Here is a 14745-nt window from a genome sequence, read left to right on the forward strand (position 1 = left end):
TGCTTTTCCTTATATACCCATTGGGTGCCTTGTTACTCCTTCAGTTTCTTATTCAATTACCTTCTGAATGAGACCTTCCCTCTTTAAAATTGCACATCCTTTACCTTTTCATTATGTTTCCTTTTTTCCATTATTTTTGTTCTTTGTATTCATCACCACCTGCCATATTATATATTTTGTTTTTTATGATAAGTTTTAATCTGTGAAACCCTTCAACTCATTATTTATTGGAATTTTATTATATTTGTAAAATAAAGTTGAGGATTATTGACATATTTTCAGTATTTACTATTTTTATTTACTAACATGATATATTCCTTAATTTATTCAAGGGTTCATTTATGTCTTGTTGCTTTTATGCAGCTCTTGCAAAATTTTTAAATTTATTCCTTTGCATTTTATATTTTTGTTACTTAGACTTATCTTTGCATTTTATATTTTTATGTTATTTAGACTTTTTAAAATACTGGTTTTCCTTATCAGTCACTTAAAAATCTATTTGATGTAGAGAAAACTACAAATTTTCTTAACTTATTATTAGGTCTTAATTTTCAGTGGATTTCTTTATTTTTCCTTTTTTAAAAAAATTCTTTTAATGTTTGTTTATTTTTGAGAGAGAGAGAGAGAGAGAGAGAGACATACACACACACACACACAGTATGAACAGGGGAGGGGCAGGGAGAGAGGGAGACACAGAATCTGAAGCAGGCTCCACGCTCTGAGCTGTCAGCACAGAGCCTGACGCAGGACTCAAATCCATGAATTGCAAGATCATGACCTGAGCCAAAGTCGGATGCTTAACCGACTGAACCACGCAGGCGCCCCTTCTTTACATTTACAGTGTAGAAAGTTCTGTCATTTGCAAATGATATATGTTACTTCTTTTATTCTTTTAAATGTTTATTTAGAGAGACAGAGAGGATGAGTGAGTGAGAGACTATGTGCAGGTGGGGAAGGGGCAGAGAAGGAGAGAGAGAGCATCCCAAGCGGGTTCCATGCTTTCAGTGCAGAGCCCAGTGTGGGGCTTGATCTTACAAACCATGAGGTTATGACCTTAGCCAAAATCAAGAATCAGACATTTAACCAACTGAGCCACCCATGCACCTCTAAATGTTCTACTTTTGTAGTAGACAATTTGTATTGTCTAGATACTTCAGAATAACTTTCTTTTTTTTTTAAATTTTTTTTTTTTTTTTTTCAACGTTTATTTATTTTTGGGACAGAGAGAGACAGAGCATGAATGGGGGAGGGGCAGAGAGAGAGGGACACACAGAATCGGAAACAGGCTCCAGGCTCTGAGCCATCAGCCCAGAGCCCGATGCGGGGCTCGAACCCACGGACCGCGAGATCGTGACCTGGCTGAAGTCGGACGCTTAACCGACTGCGCCACCCAGGCGCCCCCAGAATAACTTTCAATGAGAAAACTTATCTTTTGTAGGTGTTTATGATATAGTGTTTCATCTTTAAAGGTGATATTTGCTACTGATTTCTGATAGCTACCCTTTATCATGTTAACAGAGTTTCATTCTGTTTATTGAGAAGTTTTATCAATAATGTAGATAGGACTTCTTCAAATGCCTTTCTGGCATTAATGCAGATTAATCATATGGCTTTTTTTTTTTTTTAACTGACAAATCTTTTTGTATTGTTTTACTTCCTTTATCAATTTTCAGAATAATGAGTTTCTCAACATCCTGTAACAGAGATCAGTGAGCTGTATTTTTTGGTTTTTGGTTTTTTTCATTAAAAAAATTTTGTTTTAATATTTATTTTTTGAGAGAGCATAAGTAAGTGGGGAGCAGACAAAGAGGGAGACACAGAATCTGAAGCAGGTTCCAGGCTCCGAGCTGTGAGCATGGAGCCCAGTTTAGGGCTGGAACCCAGGAACTGTGAGATCGTGACCTGAGCCGAAGTCAGATTGAGCCACCTACGTGCCCCTGGGTTTGTTTGTTTGTTTTTTTTTTTAAGTAGGCTTCATGCCCAGTATGGAGCCCAGTGTGGAGCCCAGTGTGGGGCTTGAACTCATGACTCTGAGATCAAGATCTGAGCTGAGATCAAGAATTGGACGCTGAACAGATTGAGTCCCCAGGTGCCCCAGTTGTGTATATGTGTTTTAAGTATCGTTGTGAACGAATGATTTTTAATGTATTTGATGTGTTTGAATCGATGCGGTTTTTGTTGTCTTCGATGGTCCAGTTGTCGTCTTGGGGCTATTGGTTTGTTTTCTGTGTCCTTCTGACAAGATTCCAGTAGTGTCTAATAACTTCTTTGCTTTCTGGTATGATAAAATCTTCTAGGCTCATCTTGTGCATTTTCTACCCCTTACTTGGAGTTAGCCATTTCTTTAAGGAGCCTGGTTTCCTTTTGTGGGAAATGGTATTTAGATCACAGTCTGTTTTTCCCTACCTTCAAACAATGTTTACTTAATTAAATTTGTAATACTTTTAGATTTATGGAAAAATTAGGAAGATTGTGCAGAGAGTTGCTATATACTAGTTTCCTCCATTCAAGCCAACTTTTTACTATAGAAAGATTCTTACATTTACAAGGTTGAGAATTCCCCCTGTACCCAGTACTCAGCTTCAGCAATTATCAGCTCATTTTTTTTCATGTATCCACTCCCCCCAGTGATTTTTTTTCAAGTTTCAGATATTTTTTATTACTTTCTTAATTGAGGTATAATTGACATATAATGTTATATTAGTTTCAGGTGTACAGCATGATTCACTATTTGTATGTATTGCAAATGATTACCACAATAAATCTAGCAAATATACATCATCTTACAGTTACTAACATTTTTTAAGTCTGTTTTTTTTAAGTTTGTTTATTTTGAGAGAGTCAGAGTGTGCAAGCGGGGGAGGGGCAGAGATAGCAGGGGACAGAGGATCCGAAGCAGGCTCCATGCTGTCAGCAGAGAGCCTGATGCAGAGCTCAAACCCACGAACCGTGAGATCATGACCTGAGCCGAAGTCAGACACTTAACTGACTGAGCCACCCAGACGCCCAACTAAAAATTTTTTTCTTAGGAGAACTTTTAAGATCTCTCTTAGCAACTTTCAGATATACAATATGCTATTACTAACTATACTCATCGTGCTGAACATTATATCCCCATAACATTTAATTTATAACTGAAAGTTTGTACCTTTTGATCCCTTTCACCCATTTCCTCCCTCCCCCCACCCCAACCAAAACCACCAAACTGTTTTATGAGCTTGGTTTTCTTGTTTTTGTTTTGTTTTTAGGTTCCACATTTGAGATCATATGTTATTTGCCTTTCTCTATATGACTTATTTCACTTAGCATAATGCCCTCAGGGTCTGTCCATGTTTTCGCAAATGGCAAGATTTCATTCTTTTATATGACTGAGTAATATTCCATTGTGTGTGCGTAAGCTGCTGTATATATAAAGCTGTGAGGTGTATGTGTATATATACAGCTTCTTTATTCATTCCGTTTTTGGACACTTAGGTTGTTTCCATATCTTGGCTATTGTAGGTAAATAATGCTGCAGCAAACTTGGCAGGGGTGCATATATCTTTTCAAGTTAGTGTTTTCATTTTCTTCAGGTAAATACCTGAATGGAATTCAGTGGAATCGCTGGATCTTTTTACAGTTTTATTTTTAATTTTTTGAGGACCCTCCATGCTGTTTTCCATAGTGGCTGCACCAATTTACACTGCGGCCAGCAGTGCGCAGCGGTTCCCTCTTCTCCACATCGTCACCAACGTTTGTTATTTCTTGTCTTTTTTGATAGTAGCCATTCTGACAGGTGTGGGGGATATCTCATTGCGGTTTTGATTTGCATTTCCCTGATGATGAGTGATGTTGAACATCGTTTCATGTCTTTGTTGACCATTTTTTTAAATGTCTATTTGAAAAGTGTCTATTCAGATTTTCTGGCCAATTTTTAAAAAGTATTTAAATTCCACTTAGCATACAGTGTAATATTAATTTCAGGTGAATGTATAGGGATTCATCACTTCCATACGACTGGTGCTCATTGCAAGTGCACTCCTTAATCCCCATCGCTTATTTTACCCATCCCCCCCCACTTCCTTTCTGGCAACTATCAATTCCCTGTAGTTAAGAGTCTTGGTTTGCAGCTCTGTTTTTCCCTTTGCTCATGCTTTGCTTCTTAAATTCCACATGTGACTGAAATCATACGGTATTTGTCTTTCTCTGGCTGACTTCTTTCACTTAGCAGAATACTCTTTAGCTCCATCTATGTCCATGCAAATTTGCTCAATTTTTAATTGGATATTTTGGGTTCTTTTTATGAGTTCTTTATGTATTTTGGATATTAACCCCTTATTGGATACATGATTCGCAAATATTTGCTTCCATTAACATAGGTTGCCTTTTCGTTTTGTCGATGGTTTCCTTTGCTTTGTGGAAGCTTTTTAGTTTGATGTAGTTGTACTTAGTGTTTTTGTTGTTGTTGCTTTTGCTGGTGGTGTCAGATTTAAAATAACATTGCCAAGGCCTGTGTCAAGGAGCTTGCCAGCATGTTTTCTTCTAGGATTTTTATGGATTCAGGTCTTGTGTTCAAGTCTTCAGTCCATTTTGAGTTCATTTTTGTGTATAGTGTAAGATGTTGGTCCAGTTCGTTCTTTAGCATGTGGCTGTTCAGTTTTCCCATATTGAAAAGGCTGTCCTTTCTCCATTGTACAATCTTGGCTCCTTTGTTACGAATTGATTGACTGTATACGAGTGGGTTTATTTCTGGGCTCTCTATTCTGTTCCATTGATGTATATGTTTTTTCATGCCAGTACCTTACTGTTTTGATTATTTTAGCTTTGTAGCATAGTTTGAAAACAGGGAGCCTGATGCCTTCAGCTTTATTCTATTTTCTCAAGATTGCTTTGACTATTTGCAGTCTTCCCCAAATGATTTTAAAGGAAATCTCATGTATAATCTTATCCATAAATATTTTAATATGCTACTATAAGGATAGAAATCCTCTAAACTAAATAACGTACAAGGTTTATGTTAAGCCATTTTTATTTTCCTGGATTAGACTATATTTGGGTACTTTGAGGGCTTTTGTGTCTATACTCAATGGTAATATTGATGAAAGACTTCGCTGGTCCACATTGGGAAATGAGAAGAAATAGGTGGTATTCTAGGCTCCCTTTTTCATCAGGCTTTTGCTTAAAATTTGGTTGGATGAGTCTGACTCCCTGATGTTTAGAAAACAAAAAATTGCATATTTAAAAAATTTTGTCTTCAACGGATTTTTTTGTTTGCCTTCTAACACGTATTTAACTTAAAAAAAATTTTTTTTTTAAATCTTTATTTATCTTTGAGAGAGAGAGAGAGAGAGAGAGAGAGAGAGAAAGCACGAGCAGGGGAGGGGCAGACAGACGGAGAATCTGAAGCAGGCTCCAGGCGCTGAGGTGTCAGCACAGAGTCTGCCGTGGGGCTCGAACTCATGGACCGTGAGATCATGACCTGAGCCAAAGTTGGACTCTTAACCGACTGAGCCACCCAGGTGCCCCCCAAAAAATTTTTAATGTTTATTTACTTGAGAGAGAGAGAGAGAGAGAGAGAGAGAGAGAGAGCGCGAGAGAGCGAGCACGCACACGCGCACACGCGTGCGCACACACCAGTGGGGGAGGGGCGAAGAGCGAGGGAAACTGAATCCTAAGCGGGCTCCAGGCTCTAGGCTCTGAGCTGTCAGCACAGAGTCTGACGCGGGGCTCAAACCCATAAACCATGAAATCATGACCTGAGCCGAAGCCGGAGGCCCAACGATTGAGCCACCCAGGTGCCCCTGTATTTAACTTTTTGACTTATTGTTTTGAACAGCTTTTAAGAAACAGAATTCCATCTTTTCCTTGAAGGCTTGGTAGAAACTATTCATTAAGCTGTTTGGTCCAGGTAGATGCTTTTGGAAGTAGTGGGGGCAAAGATAATAGATCTCTTCTCCAAATCAGGTTGCGTATATTTTTGTAGGAAGTAACTTTAAGTTATTAGAATATAGTTGCATGTGCTGTTCTCTTTGTTTAAAGAAATTTGCTTGGTGTTTGTGGTCTTTAATGTTCTTTTTCTCATTCTCAAGACTGTTTTCTTTCCCTTTTATGGACCTGATGTTAGAGACTTTTCTGTGTTTGCTATATAATTCATGCTTTTTTAATCTTTTAATTCTTTACTCTTTTGAGGGTGTGCGTTACTGTTTTGCTTTTCTAACACTTACTAATTTTAAATTTTGTATTGTATGATAATAGAAGCATTTAGGGACATGTTCTCCCAAGCTTTGGCTTACTTTATAAATTTTGAAGTGTAGTATTCTCTTTATTTCTTTTATTTTTAAAAAGTTTTTTGCTTTTAAGGTTTATTTTTGAGAGAGGGAAAGACAGCGGGGAGGGACAGAGAGAGAGGGAGAGTTGTATCGCAAGTAGGCTTTATATTCTTGGAGCTTGAACTCACAAACCTTGAGATCATGACCTGAGCCAAAATCAGTAATCAGATACTTAACTGACTGAGCCACCCAGACACCCCTTTATTGTTTCTTTTAATAGTTGATTTTCAGTTTTGATTCCTTCAGCCTAGGAGTTAATTTAATCAATGTGTTGTAAGGAAGAGATCCACATATGTTCTCTCAGGTAAAAGGGATTTAATTATAGGGAAAACATGAATTCACAGGAATACAGTGCTACGAACTAAAGCCTCCTGTGACCTCTGAAATGGATAGGAATTAGAGTATTTTTCTAATTTGTCACCTAACTTCTCTTATGGCTTGGCCACTCCTTTGATGAATTGGTATACATCTGGTAGTTTTTCTTTATCCATTCCTACTTATAAAAAAAGATGTAAGCTGTTTTAATATTGTAGTTGGGGGGCACCTGGGTGGCTCAGTTGGTTAAGTGCCTGACTTTGGCTCAGATCATGATCTTTCAGTTTGTGAGGTCGAGCACCACATTGGACTTTCTGTGGTCAGTGCAGAGCCTGCTTTGGATACTCTGTCCTCCTCTCTCTCTGCCCCTCCTCTGCTTGTTCATGTTCTTTCTCTCTCTCAAAAATAAATAAACATTTAAAAAAATATATTGTTGGGATAGACAGTGTTAATAATGTGATTTATCAGCTTCCCACTGTAGCTCCTTTCCCTACCGTATATAATACATCCTAGCAGATGGAGGATCTACAAAGTTTGTGTTGATCTTTACCATGGCTTCCAACCTATTAGAACTTCCCCAAATTCTGAACTACTTGCGCAGTTTCTGTCTTATGTTTAAGAGTTGAAGAGCAGGGCACCTGGGTGGCTCAGTCAGTTGAGTTTCCGACTCTTGATTTCAACTCGGGTCATGATCTCACAGTTTGTAAGTACAAGCCTCGTGTTGATCTCTGCTCTGGGAGTATGGAGCCTGCTTGGGATTCATTCATTCATTCATTCATTCTCTCTCTCTCTCTCTCCCTCCCTCCCTCCCTCCCTCCCTCCCTCCCTCCCTCTCCCCCCTTTTCTCTCTGTCCCTCCCCGACCTGCTTGCTCTCTCAAAAAAAATAAACCTAAAAAAATAAAGTTGAAGAGCAGTCTCAGAAATCTTCTCACTACTCATTGGGTATTGCATGTGAGTATCATGTTTACTTCCTTAATGAGGTGTTTTCTAAATGTAGCGCTTTTCAACTTGCCTTCACTCCTATAACTAATGTTCCAATTATATGTCCCAGCTTTAATTTTTAAAATAATTTTGTTACTTTAATTTGATAAATAAGGTTGATTTAAAGTTCCAGTTTTAATTTATATTAGCTTTTCTTTAGAAATCCAGATTGTTTATGTATGTTCTTAAAAATTAGTCATGCCAACATATTTCGAGTTCATAGAATTGCCTTAAAATCAGTTAACAAGTATTTATTGAAATTCTTTTGTGTAGAGCATATAGGAATTGTCACTGAAGTTTTAGGAGACAGACTTTGGGAGGCAGCAGGGTGGACTGGATAAAGTCCATTTGAAAAAAATTACACTAAAAATTATACTAAAGATATAGACATTAGAGGTTGGTGTAGAACAACAGCTGAAATCCATTCTTGGTAGGATTGGTAGCAGGCCCACCTTACCTGGTGACAGCTGAAATTTGGTTGAAGACTGAGTTAAAAAAAAAAAATCCCTTTAAGAAGAAATGGGATCCAGCAAGATTTGTCAAGAAAAATACACCCATAGAACTTGACTTAGCTCCATAGAGAAGTATCTTAATAGCAAATGCTAACTAGAGGAGAGTTTTTGCTGTTGTTTGTTTTTGAATAGAAATAGATGGCCAGAGGGATGAAGTGACTTTTCCAGCATCCTGAGTTTTGATGCCAGGACTTGACCTACATGCAATTACTAATTGCTGTTGTGAGGTTTTCCACAGGACACCACTGGCTCAAAGCCGTCCTTTTTCAGCAGTACTTCACCTTTGCAGTATTTTGCAATACAGAGAATGCCCTTTCCTGGTTTCCTTTGCCCTTCCCCAAACCAAGGGATTTTTTTTTTTTTTTTTTTGCTTCAGAATTTCCTGATTCCACATTCATGTGCTGCGTTCTTATCTCTTCCTTTTTGTTTATGTATTTACAATAGTTAATAGAGCCAATTGCATTAGCATTCTTTGCCAGATAAAGTTACCATTGGAAAATAAATGATATGAGACCTCCCAGAAATTCAGTTTTGAGATCACAGCTTAGGGTGACTTTGTGTTCTTTTTTGTCATTTCTGTAAAACAAGTCTCCTTAAAGACTATCCGAAAATAAGGAGAGAAGCAAAGTAATGAATTCAGAGTTAGATTTCTTTAGAAAGTATCACAGATATATCTGTATGACTGCCTTTGTTAGTGTTCTCATGATTTAATGTTGCTTACGCTACTGTAATAATATAAGCCAGCTTCAACTGAAGTATTAGGATTGGGGACTTTGGGAAAGGTGCACTGCATTGTTGCTTGGGAAGGCATTTGGCAAAGCTGTCCTGGTCCTTTTTATACGTGAAACCTTGAGTAAACTGTAACTTGACATAGGCCAAGAATGTTCTTGTTTTTCATCATTGTCCATAGCATTGGGGTAAGATAGATAAAATCCTCATTTTAACATATGGAGGAAATGGAAGTGAGTTGAAGTGGAATGGCCATGGTATATGTTGCTGTTAGAGGATGATTTAGGCTGCGTAGTTCAGTGTGGTAACTGTGGGCTGCTGAGGCTCTGAAGCACTTGAAAGTTGTTAGTCCAAATGGAGATATGCTCCAAGTGTAAAATATACTGGATATTGAAGACTTAGTATTAAAAAGCATCTGAGACTTTTTTAAAAAAATGGATTACTTTTAAATCACAAAAATTGATTACATGGGGAAATAATATTTTTGATAAATTGGGTTAAATAAAGCATATGAAAATTTTAACTTTTACTGTAACTGCTAAATATTTAGAATTAAATATGTGGTTCCTATTTCAATTGGACAGTGCTAGTTGAGTATAAAAAATGGTTGCTAGGATTGCAGCTTCTAGGATTACAATGTTCTCTGATTTGTACAGTATAAAATACAGAGATATATGAAGGAGAACTATGATACAGCTTGTACATGCAGAGTACTTTGACATATTTAAATTTGTTTGCATTTTAGAAAACTAACAAGTATCATTCTTGACAACTATTTAAAAGCCATCCAGAGTTTAAACAATTGCTACTGGGCTATCCATGAGACGTAAAAGTGCAGAACTGAGGACCTACATGAATCAGTACCAGCTGTAGGTATTGCCCCGCATACTTACCAGATTGGGAAGGAATCCCAGGTAGCTGTGGAGTGTGTAGCACTGAGGAGAGGTGGGCAAATAATCCTTAGGGACGATTTGTGAGGGTCAACTCAGATCTTACTCTTCTTTCTGACTAGATGGGGCACTTGTGTACCAGTAAATCAGACCCGAGTGTGGTTTAACCTCCCAAGTTCTGAGAATCACTAAGTAGATGGATGTAAGAGGCAGCCAGTTATTAAAAGTATCTGCTAGGTTTTGTTAATAAATAGATGGCGAGATGTGAAGCAAGAACTGCTTGTAAACTTCATCTTATACCCAAGACCAAGTTAGCAGAGTGGCATGGGGAGAATCTTGCCCTTTAAGATTTATGACCGATCCTTTCCTTGCTTTTCAGAGGTCTTTTCCTCATTGGATACTCAGCTGGGGATTTCACTTGTTTTAGAAGTGTGCTAAATAAGATGTATGTGAATTTTAGCTTTAATATTTAAAAATGACTTATTTTCTTACTGTTAGGGTCAGGCGTAAGGCAGGGTAAAGATAGGAGTCAGAGGCTAAAAAGTTTTAGCAGTCAAAGGCTTTATTTGGGAACTAAGGTCTTGGGCGAGGGTCTGTGACGCAGGGAGAGAGAGAGGAGTCAGGGAAGTCGCACCCAGGTGTGGTGGGGTGGGGTTTTTAAGGCGCAGCGGTTCCGGGTTTAGGTCCGGGTGGGCCTTTTTCGCGTCAGGTCGTGCTGTCGCTCGGTGATTGGTTGACCTCCAATTCGTTCCGGCACGCTACTGGGGGCTTTTCATTGGGTTGCGCTGGCAAGATGGCCGCCCCCTCTACTGTGGTTCCAAGGACATCCTAACACTTACGTGGTCTGTTCCTCAATAATTTGAGTTGGGATGAAAAATTCGTTGGATTTTGAATCACAATTTTGTCTTGATTTTGCAGATTTACTGCTTCGCCTCGGAAGTTACGCTTATAGTTTTTGCAAAAATCTAATTTTTTGTTTGGTTAATTTATGACAGTACTGTAACAAACATTACATTGTGTGTTGATAGGGCTTACTTTTGTAAAGAAAATTTTCATTGGTTATAAATTTCATAGGCGTAAAGCAAATATGCGTTTACACTTGGGCATAATCAGATAATGAAGTGGTTAGTAGAAACCGATAGACCGTAGATTATCAAAATTAAGAATACAGCAAAACATAACACCATAACTTGAATATAACTTGGACAGGCAGTGGCTCTATAAATAGGATCAGTTCTAAGTGGTATGTGAAAATGCTGGTTATTGGCGTATACCAGTTGATAAAATGCTGGTAAATCAGATTTTACAGTGTCTTAGTTGGATGGAGTTTTTATAAGCTTGGGGATGACTCTTGGCTTATGTCCTTTTTTTTTCCTTTCCTTTTAGAATATGGTTTCTAGCTTTAGGGTTTCTGAACTACAAGTGTTACTAGGCTTTGCTGGACGGAATAAAAGTGGACGCAAGCATGACCTCCTGATGAGGGCGTTGCATTTGTTGAAGAGTGGCTGCAGCCCTGCGGTTCAGATTAAAATCCGAGAATTGTACAGACGCCGATATCCACGGACTCTTGAAGGACTTTCTGATTTATCCACAATCAAATCTTCGGTTTTCACTTTGGATGGTAGCTCATCACCTGTAGAACCTGACTTGGCCGTGGCTGGAATCCACTCGTTGCCTTCCACTTCAGTTACACCTCACTCGCCATCCTCTCCTGTTGGTTCTGTGCTGCTTCAAGATACTAAGCCCACGTTTGAGATGCAGCAGCCATCTCCCCCAATTCCTCCTGTCCATCCTGATGTGCAGTTAAAAAACTTGCCCTTTTATGATGTCCTTGATGTTCTCATCAAGCCCACGAGTTTAGGTAAGTGTTAGAGAAATCAATTCCTTGTAGATGAGAGAATAAATAAAGCAAGAGGCTTTCAGCTATTGATTAATGATTTGCTGTTACTACTATAAAATTGAGACATTAATGCCAAATAAATGCCAGATAAGAAATATCGGCAACCATGATGGAAATCTAATATAAAACTGTTCATTCATCATACCAGCATTCTTATGGCTTAGAACTCAAATTGCTTCTGTCTATATAGGAACGGATACAAATATTACTTACTGTCTGTAATTGGTATTTTGATGCTTTTACAGAGATTTAGTTTCTGTTTAACATAGTGTTTAGACTACTTTCCTAAGAAATAAACCTTTCATACTTCATTTTTTTCTAAATTGGCATGCAGAGTTTAGGTTTTTATTTAATACCCATCAACTGCTCAGAAAATTTAATGGATTTTATCATTACTAAAAATTGATACATGGGACTTTAACAAATTTTTACCAACATTGATGGCTTCTTTGTTGTAATGGTATGCTTTTTTTTTTTTTTTTTTTTTTTTTTACCACCTAATGGAATTGTTTATAGAGTTCTTGGGATTTATTGATGAAATAAATTGTTTGGGAGATGGCGTTTCATAGTTAATTTGGGAGATTTTTTCCCCCCCATCCTGGGAAAAACCCTTTTTATTTGGGTTTTTATTTCAGTCATCTGAAAATTCTCTTAAATATATCAATCTGCTTTTTTCCTTTTGTTTAGCATTATGCTGGTGTATATCTTGATTGAGCCAGAAGGAAATTTTGAGGGGTAGGGCTTGTTAATGGGGTTGGTATGGCCTGATTGATGGTAAGCCAAGGTGGCTATGCTTTTCCCAGCTCCTTTATCCTCACTTTATCTTTCTTTCTTTTTCTTTCCCTCCCTTCCTTCCTTCCTTCCTTCCTTCCTTCCTTCCTTCCTTCCTTTCTTTCTATTTAATTTTGAGAGAGAGTGAGCAGGAGAGGTGCAGAGAGAGAGGAGGATAGAGGAACCGAAGCAGGTTCTGTGCTGACAGCAGAGAGCTTGATGTGGGGCTCAAACTCACAAACTGGGATTATGAGCTGACCTGAAGTCAGATGCTCAACTGACTGAACCACCCAGGCGCCCCTCCCTCCCTTCTCCTCGCTTTGAATGTTTTTATTTAGCAATACTTAGCCAGACAGAGTAATGAATTTTATTCCTTCATTACATTCATTATGAAGTAAGGGTTCTGTGTTCATGTTTTATTATTTGTGCAAAGTCCTCTGAGTAGAATTATTGTATCAAAGAGTAAGAACATTTTAATTTTAAACTCTTGATAACCTATTGGTAAATTAGTTCCCAGAAAAGCTGTGCCATTAAAAAAAATTTTTTTTAATGTTTATATATTTTTGAGAGAGAGAGAGACAGAGTATGAGCTGGGGAGAGGCAGAGAGAGAGAGGGAGACACAGAATCTGTAACAGGCTCCAGGCTCTGAGCTGTCAGCATAGGGCCTGATCCAGGACTCAAACTCACGAACTGCAAGATCATGACCTGAGCTGAAGTTGGCTGCTTTACCCAACTGAGCCACCCAGGCATCCCAAAACTGTGCCATTTTAAACTACACAAGCAAAATGAGAGAATGCCTCTCATTGCCTTTCTTCCTGCCTTTATTAGGTATTATTAAAAACAGATCTTGGCAGTTTCGACAGGCAAAAGCTTGTATCTTTAGATTTTTTATTTTTAAAACATTTTAATTGTTTATTACCCATTTAACTTTCTTTTATGATTTTACGATCATCTTTAACCTTTTTTTTTAAACTGGTTGATTTAACTGGTTAAAATGTTTCCATAATTCTTTTTATTTCTCCCTCTTGTCATGGTTTTTGGTTTATACCAGTGGACAACACGGCTCATTCCCATGTTTCTTTCTCAGCAGTTGTTGCGAGTTTATTTTTTGTATGTATTTTGAGAAAGATTCAGACTGGTAATATGCCTACTAGGAGGCCCTACCTCATGGGACTCCTCAGGAGTATGGCTAAGGTGAGGGTCTTACCTTGGGAGGTAAGAGGGTCTGTGGGGTTGTAGTTAACACTGGAAGGTACTTAAGAGACATGATTGCATGCCTAGAAAGAAGACTGGAGAGAAGGTGAATCGTCTGTCTTCTGTGCTTATTAGCGTCAGTGGTGCACCAAGGGGTGAACTCTGGAGGGGCTTCGTGAGATCTTTTCTCATTTTCCTGCTTTGTTCAAAAATAGAAAATAGTTTTCTTGCTTTTCTGTATTTCAAGAGTTCTGTTTATCTTTATTTTTATGAACTTTATAAACTGATACTTGCTTTATCTACTTTAAAATTTTTCTTAATGTTTATATATTTTTGAGGTGGGGGGGGAGAGGGGCAGAGAGAGGGAGACACAGATCTGAAGCAGGTTCCAGGCTCTGAGCTGTCAGCACGCAGCTGGACATAGAACTGGAACTCACGAACCGCGAGATCATGACCTGAGCTGAAGTCAGACTCTTAACCAACTGAGCCACCAGGGCACCCTGATACTTGTTTTAAAATGAGGCTTAAACATTTCCATACCCTACCTTCCCTAAAGAGAAGAAGTTTTCTTACTGTGTATCATCTTGTTATGTTAGATTGATAAAGCAGTGATCTGAGAAATGCTCTTAGATTTGGAGGCAGAAAGTTAGAAAATCCACATTAGTGTATAGTCTGCCAAATGAAAGTGGCAAAAATTTAATCATTTCCAGTAATGACCTTCAATTGAGAATTTTTCGTGTCATATTGTCTAAAGCAGCGTAATGACATCCAGAAGTTTTCTTAAGTTTTATTAATTTGGTTTTATAATATTGAAAATACATTATAAAAATAGAAATTCTGGGAAAGTCCTTTTGTTTGGAATCCTGCTATGGAGAAACCTATTTACATTTGGGAATTGAGAATTTAAAATCCTTAGGAGTCAAGCGATGTCAAATCCATATTTCAAAGCACATACTCTTGACATCTGTAAGCCAGTCTGTGTATTCTTGTTTTTTTTTTTTTTTTTTAAATTTTTTTTCAACGTTTATTTATTTTTGGGACAGAGAGAGACAGAGCATGAACGGGCAAGAGGCAGAGAGAGAGAGAGGGAGACACAGAATCGGAAACAGGCTCCAGGCTCTGAGCCATCAGCCCAGAGCCCGA

The 14745-nt window shown here is 38.1% G+C and overlaps 1 protein-coding gene across 1 annotated transcript in view; it reads left to right on the forward strand.

The window, feature by feature from the left end:
* Positions 1-14745, forward strand: part of PIAS2 (protein inhibitor of activated STAT 2) — a 96891-nt gene that overhangs the window by 18394 nt on the left and 63752 nt on the right. Inside the window, 1 exon segment of the mRNA XM_030335733.1 lies at positions 11123-11597. Coding sequence (XP_030191593.1) covers positions 11123-11597 — 475 coding nt within the window.

This window comes from Lynx canadensis, chromosome D3 (genome assembly GCF_007474595.2).
Source record: "Lynx canadensis isolate LIC74 chromosome D3, mLynCan4.pri.v2, whole genome shotgun sequence".
Taxonomy (NCBI): domain Eukaryota; kingdom Metazoa; phylum Chordata; class Mammalia; order Carnivora; family Felidae; genus Lynx; species Lynx canadensis.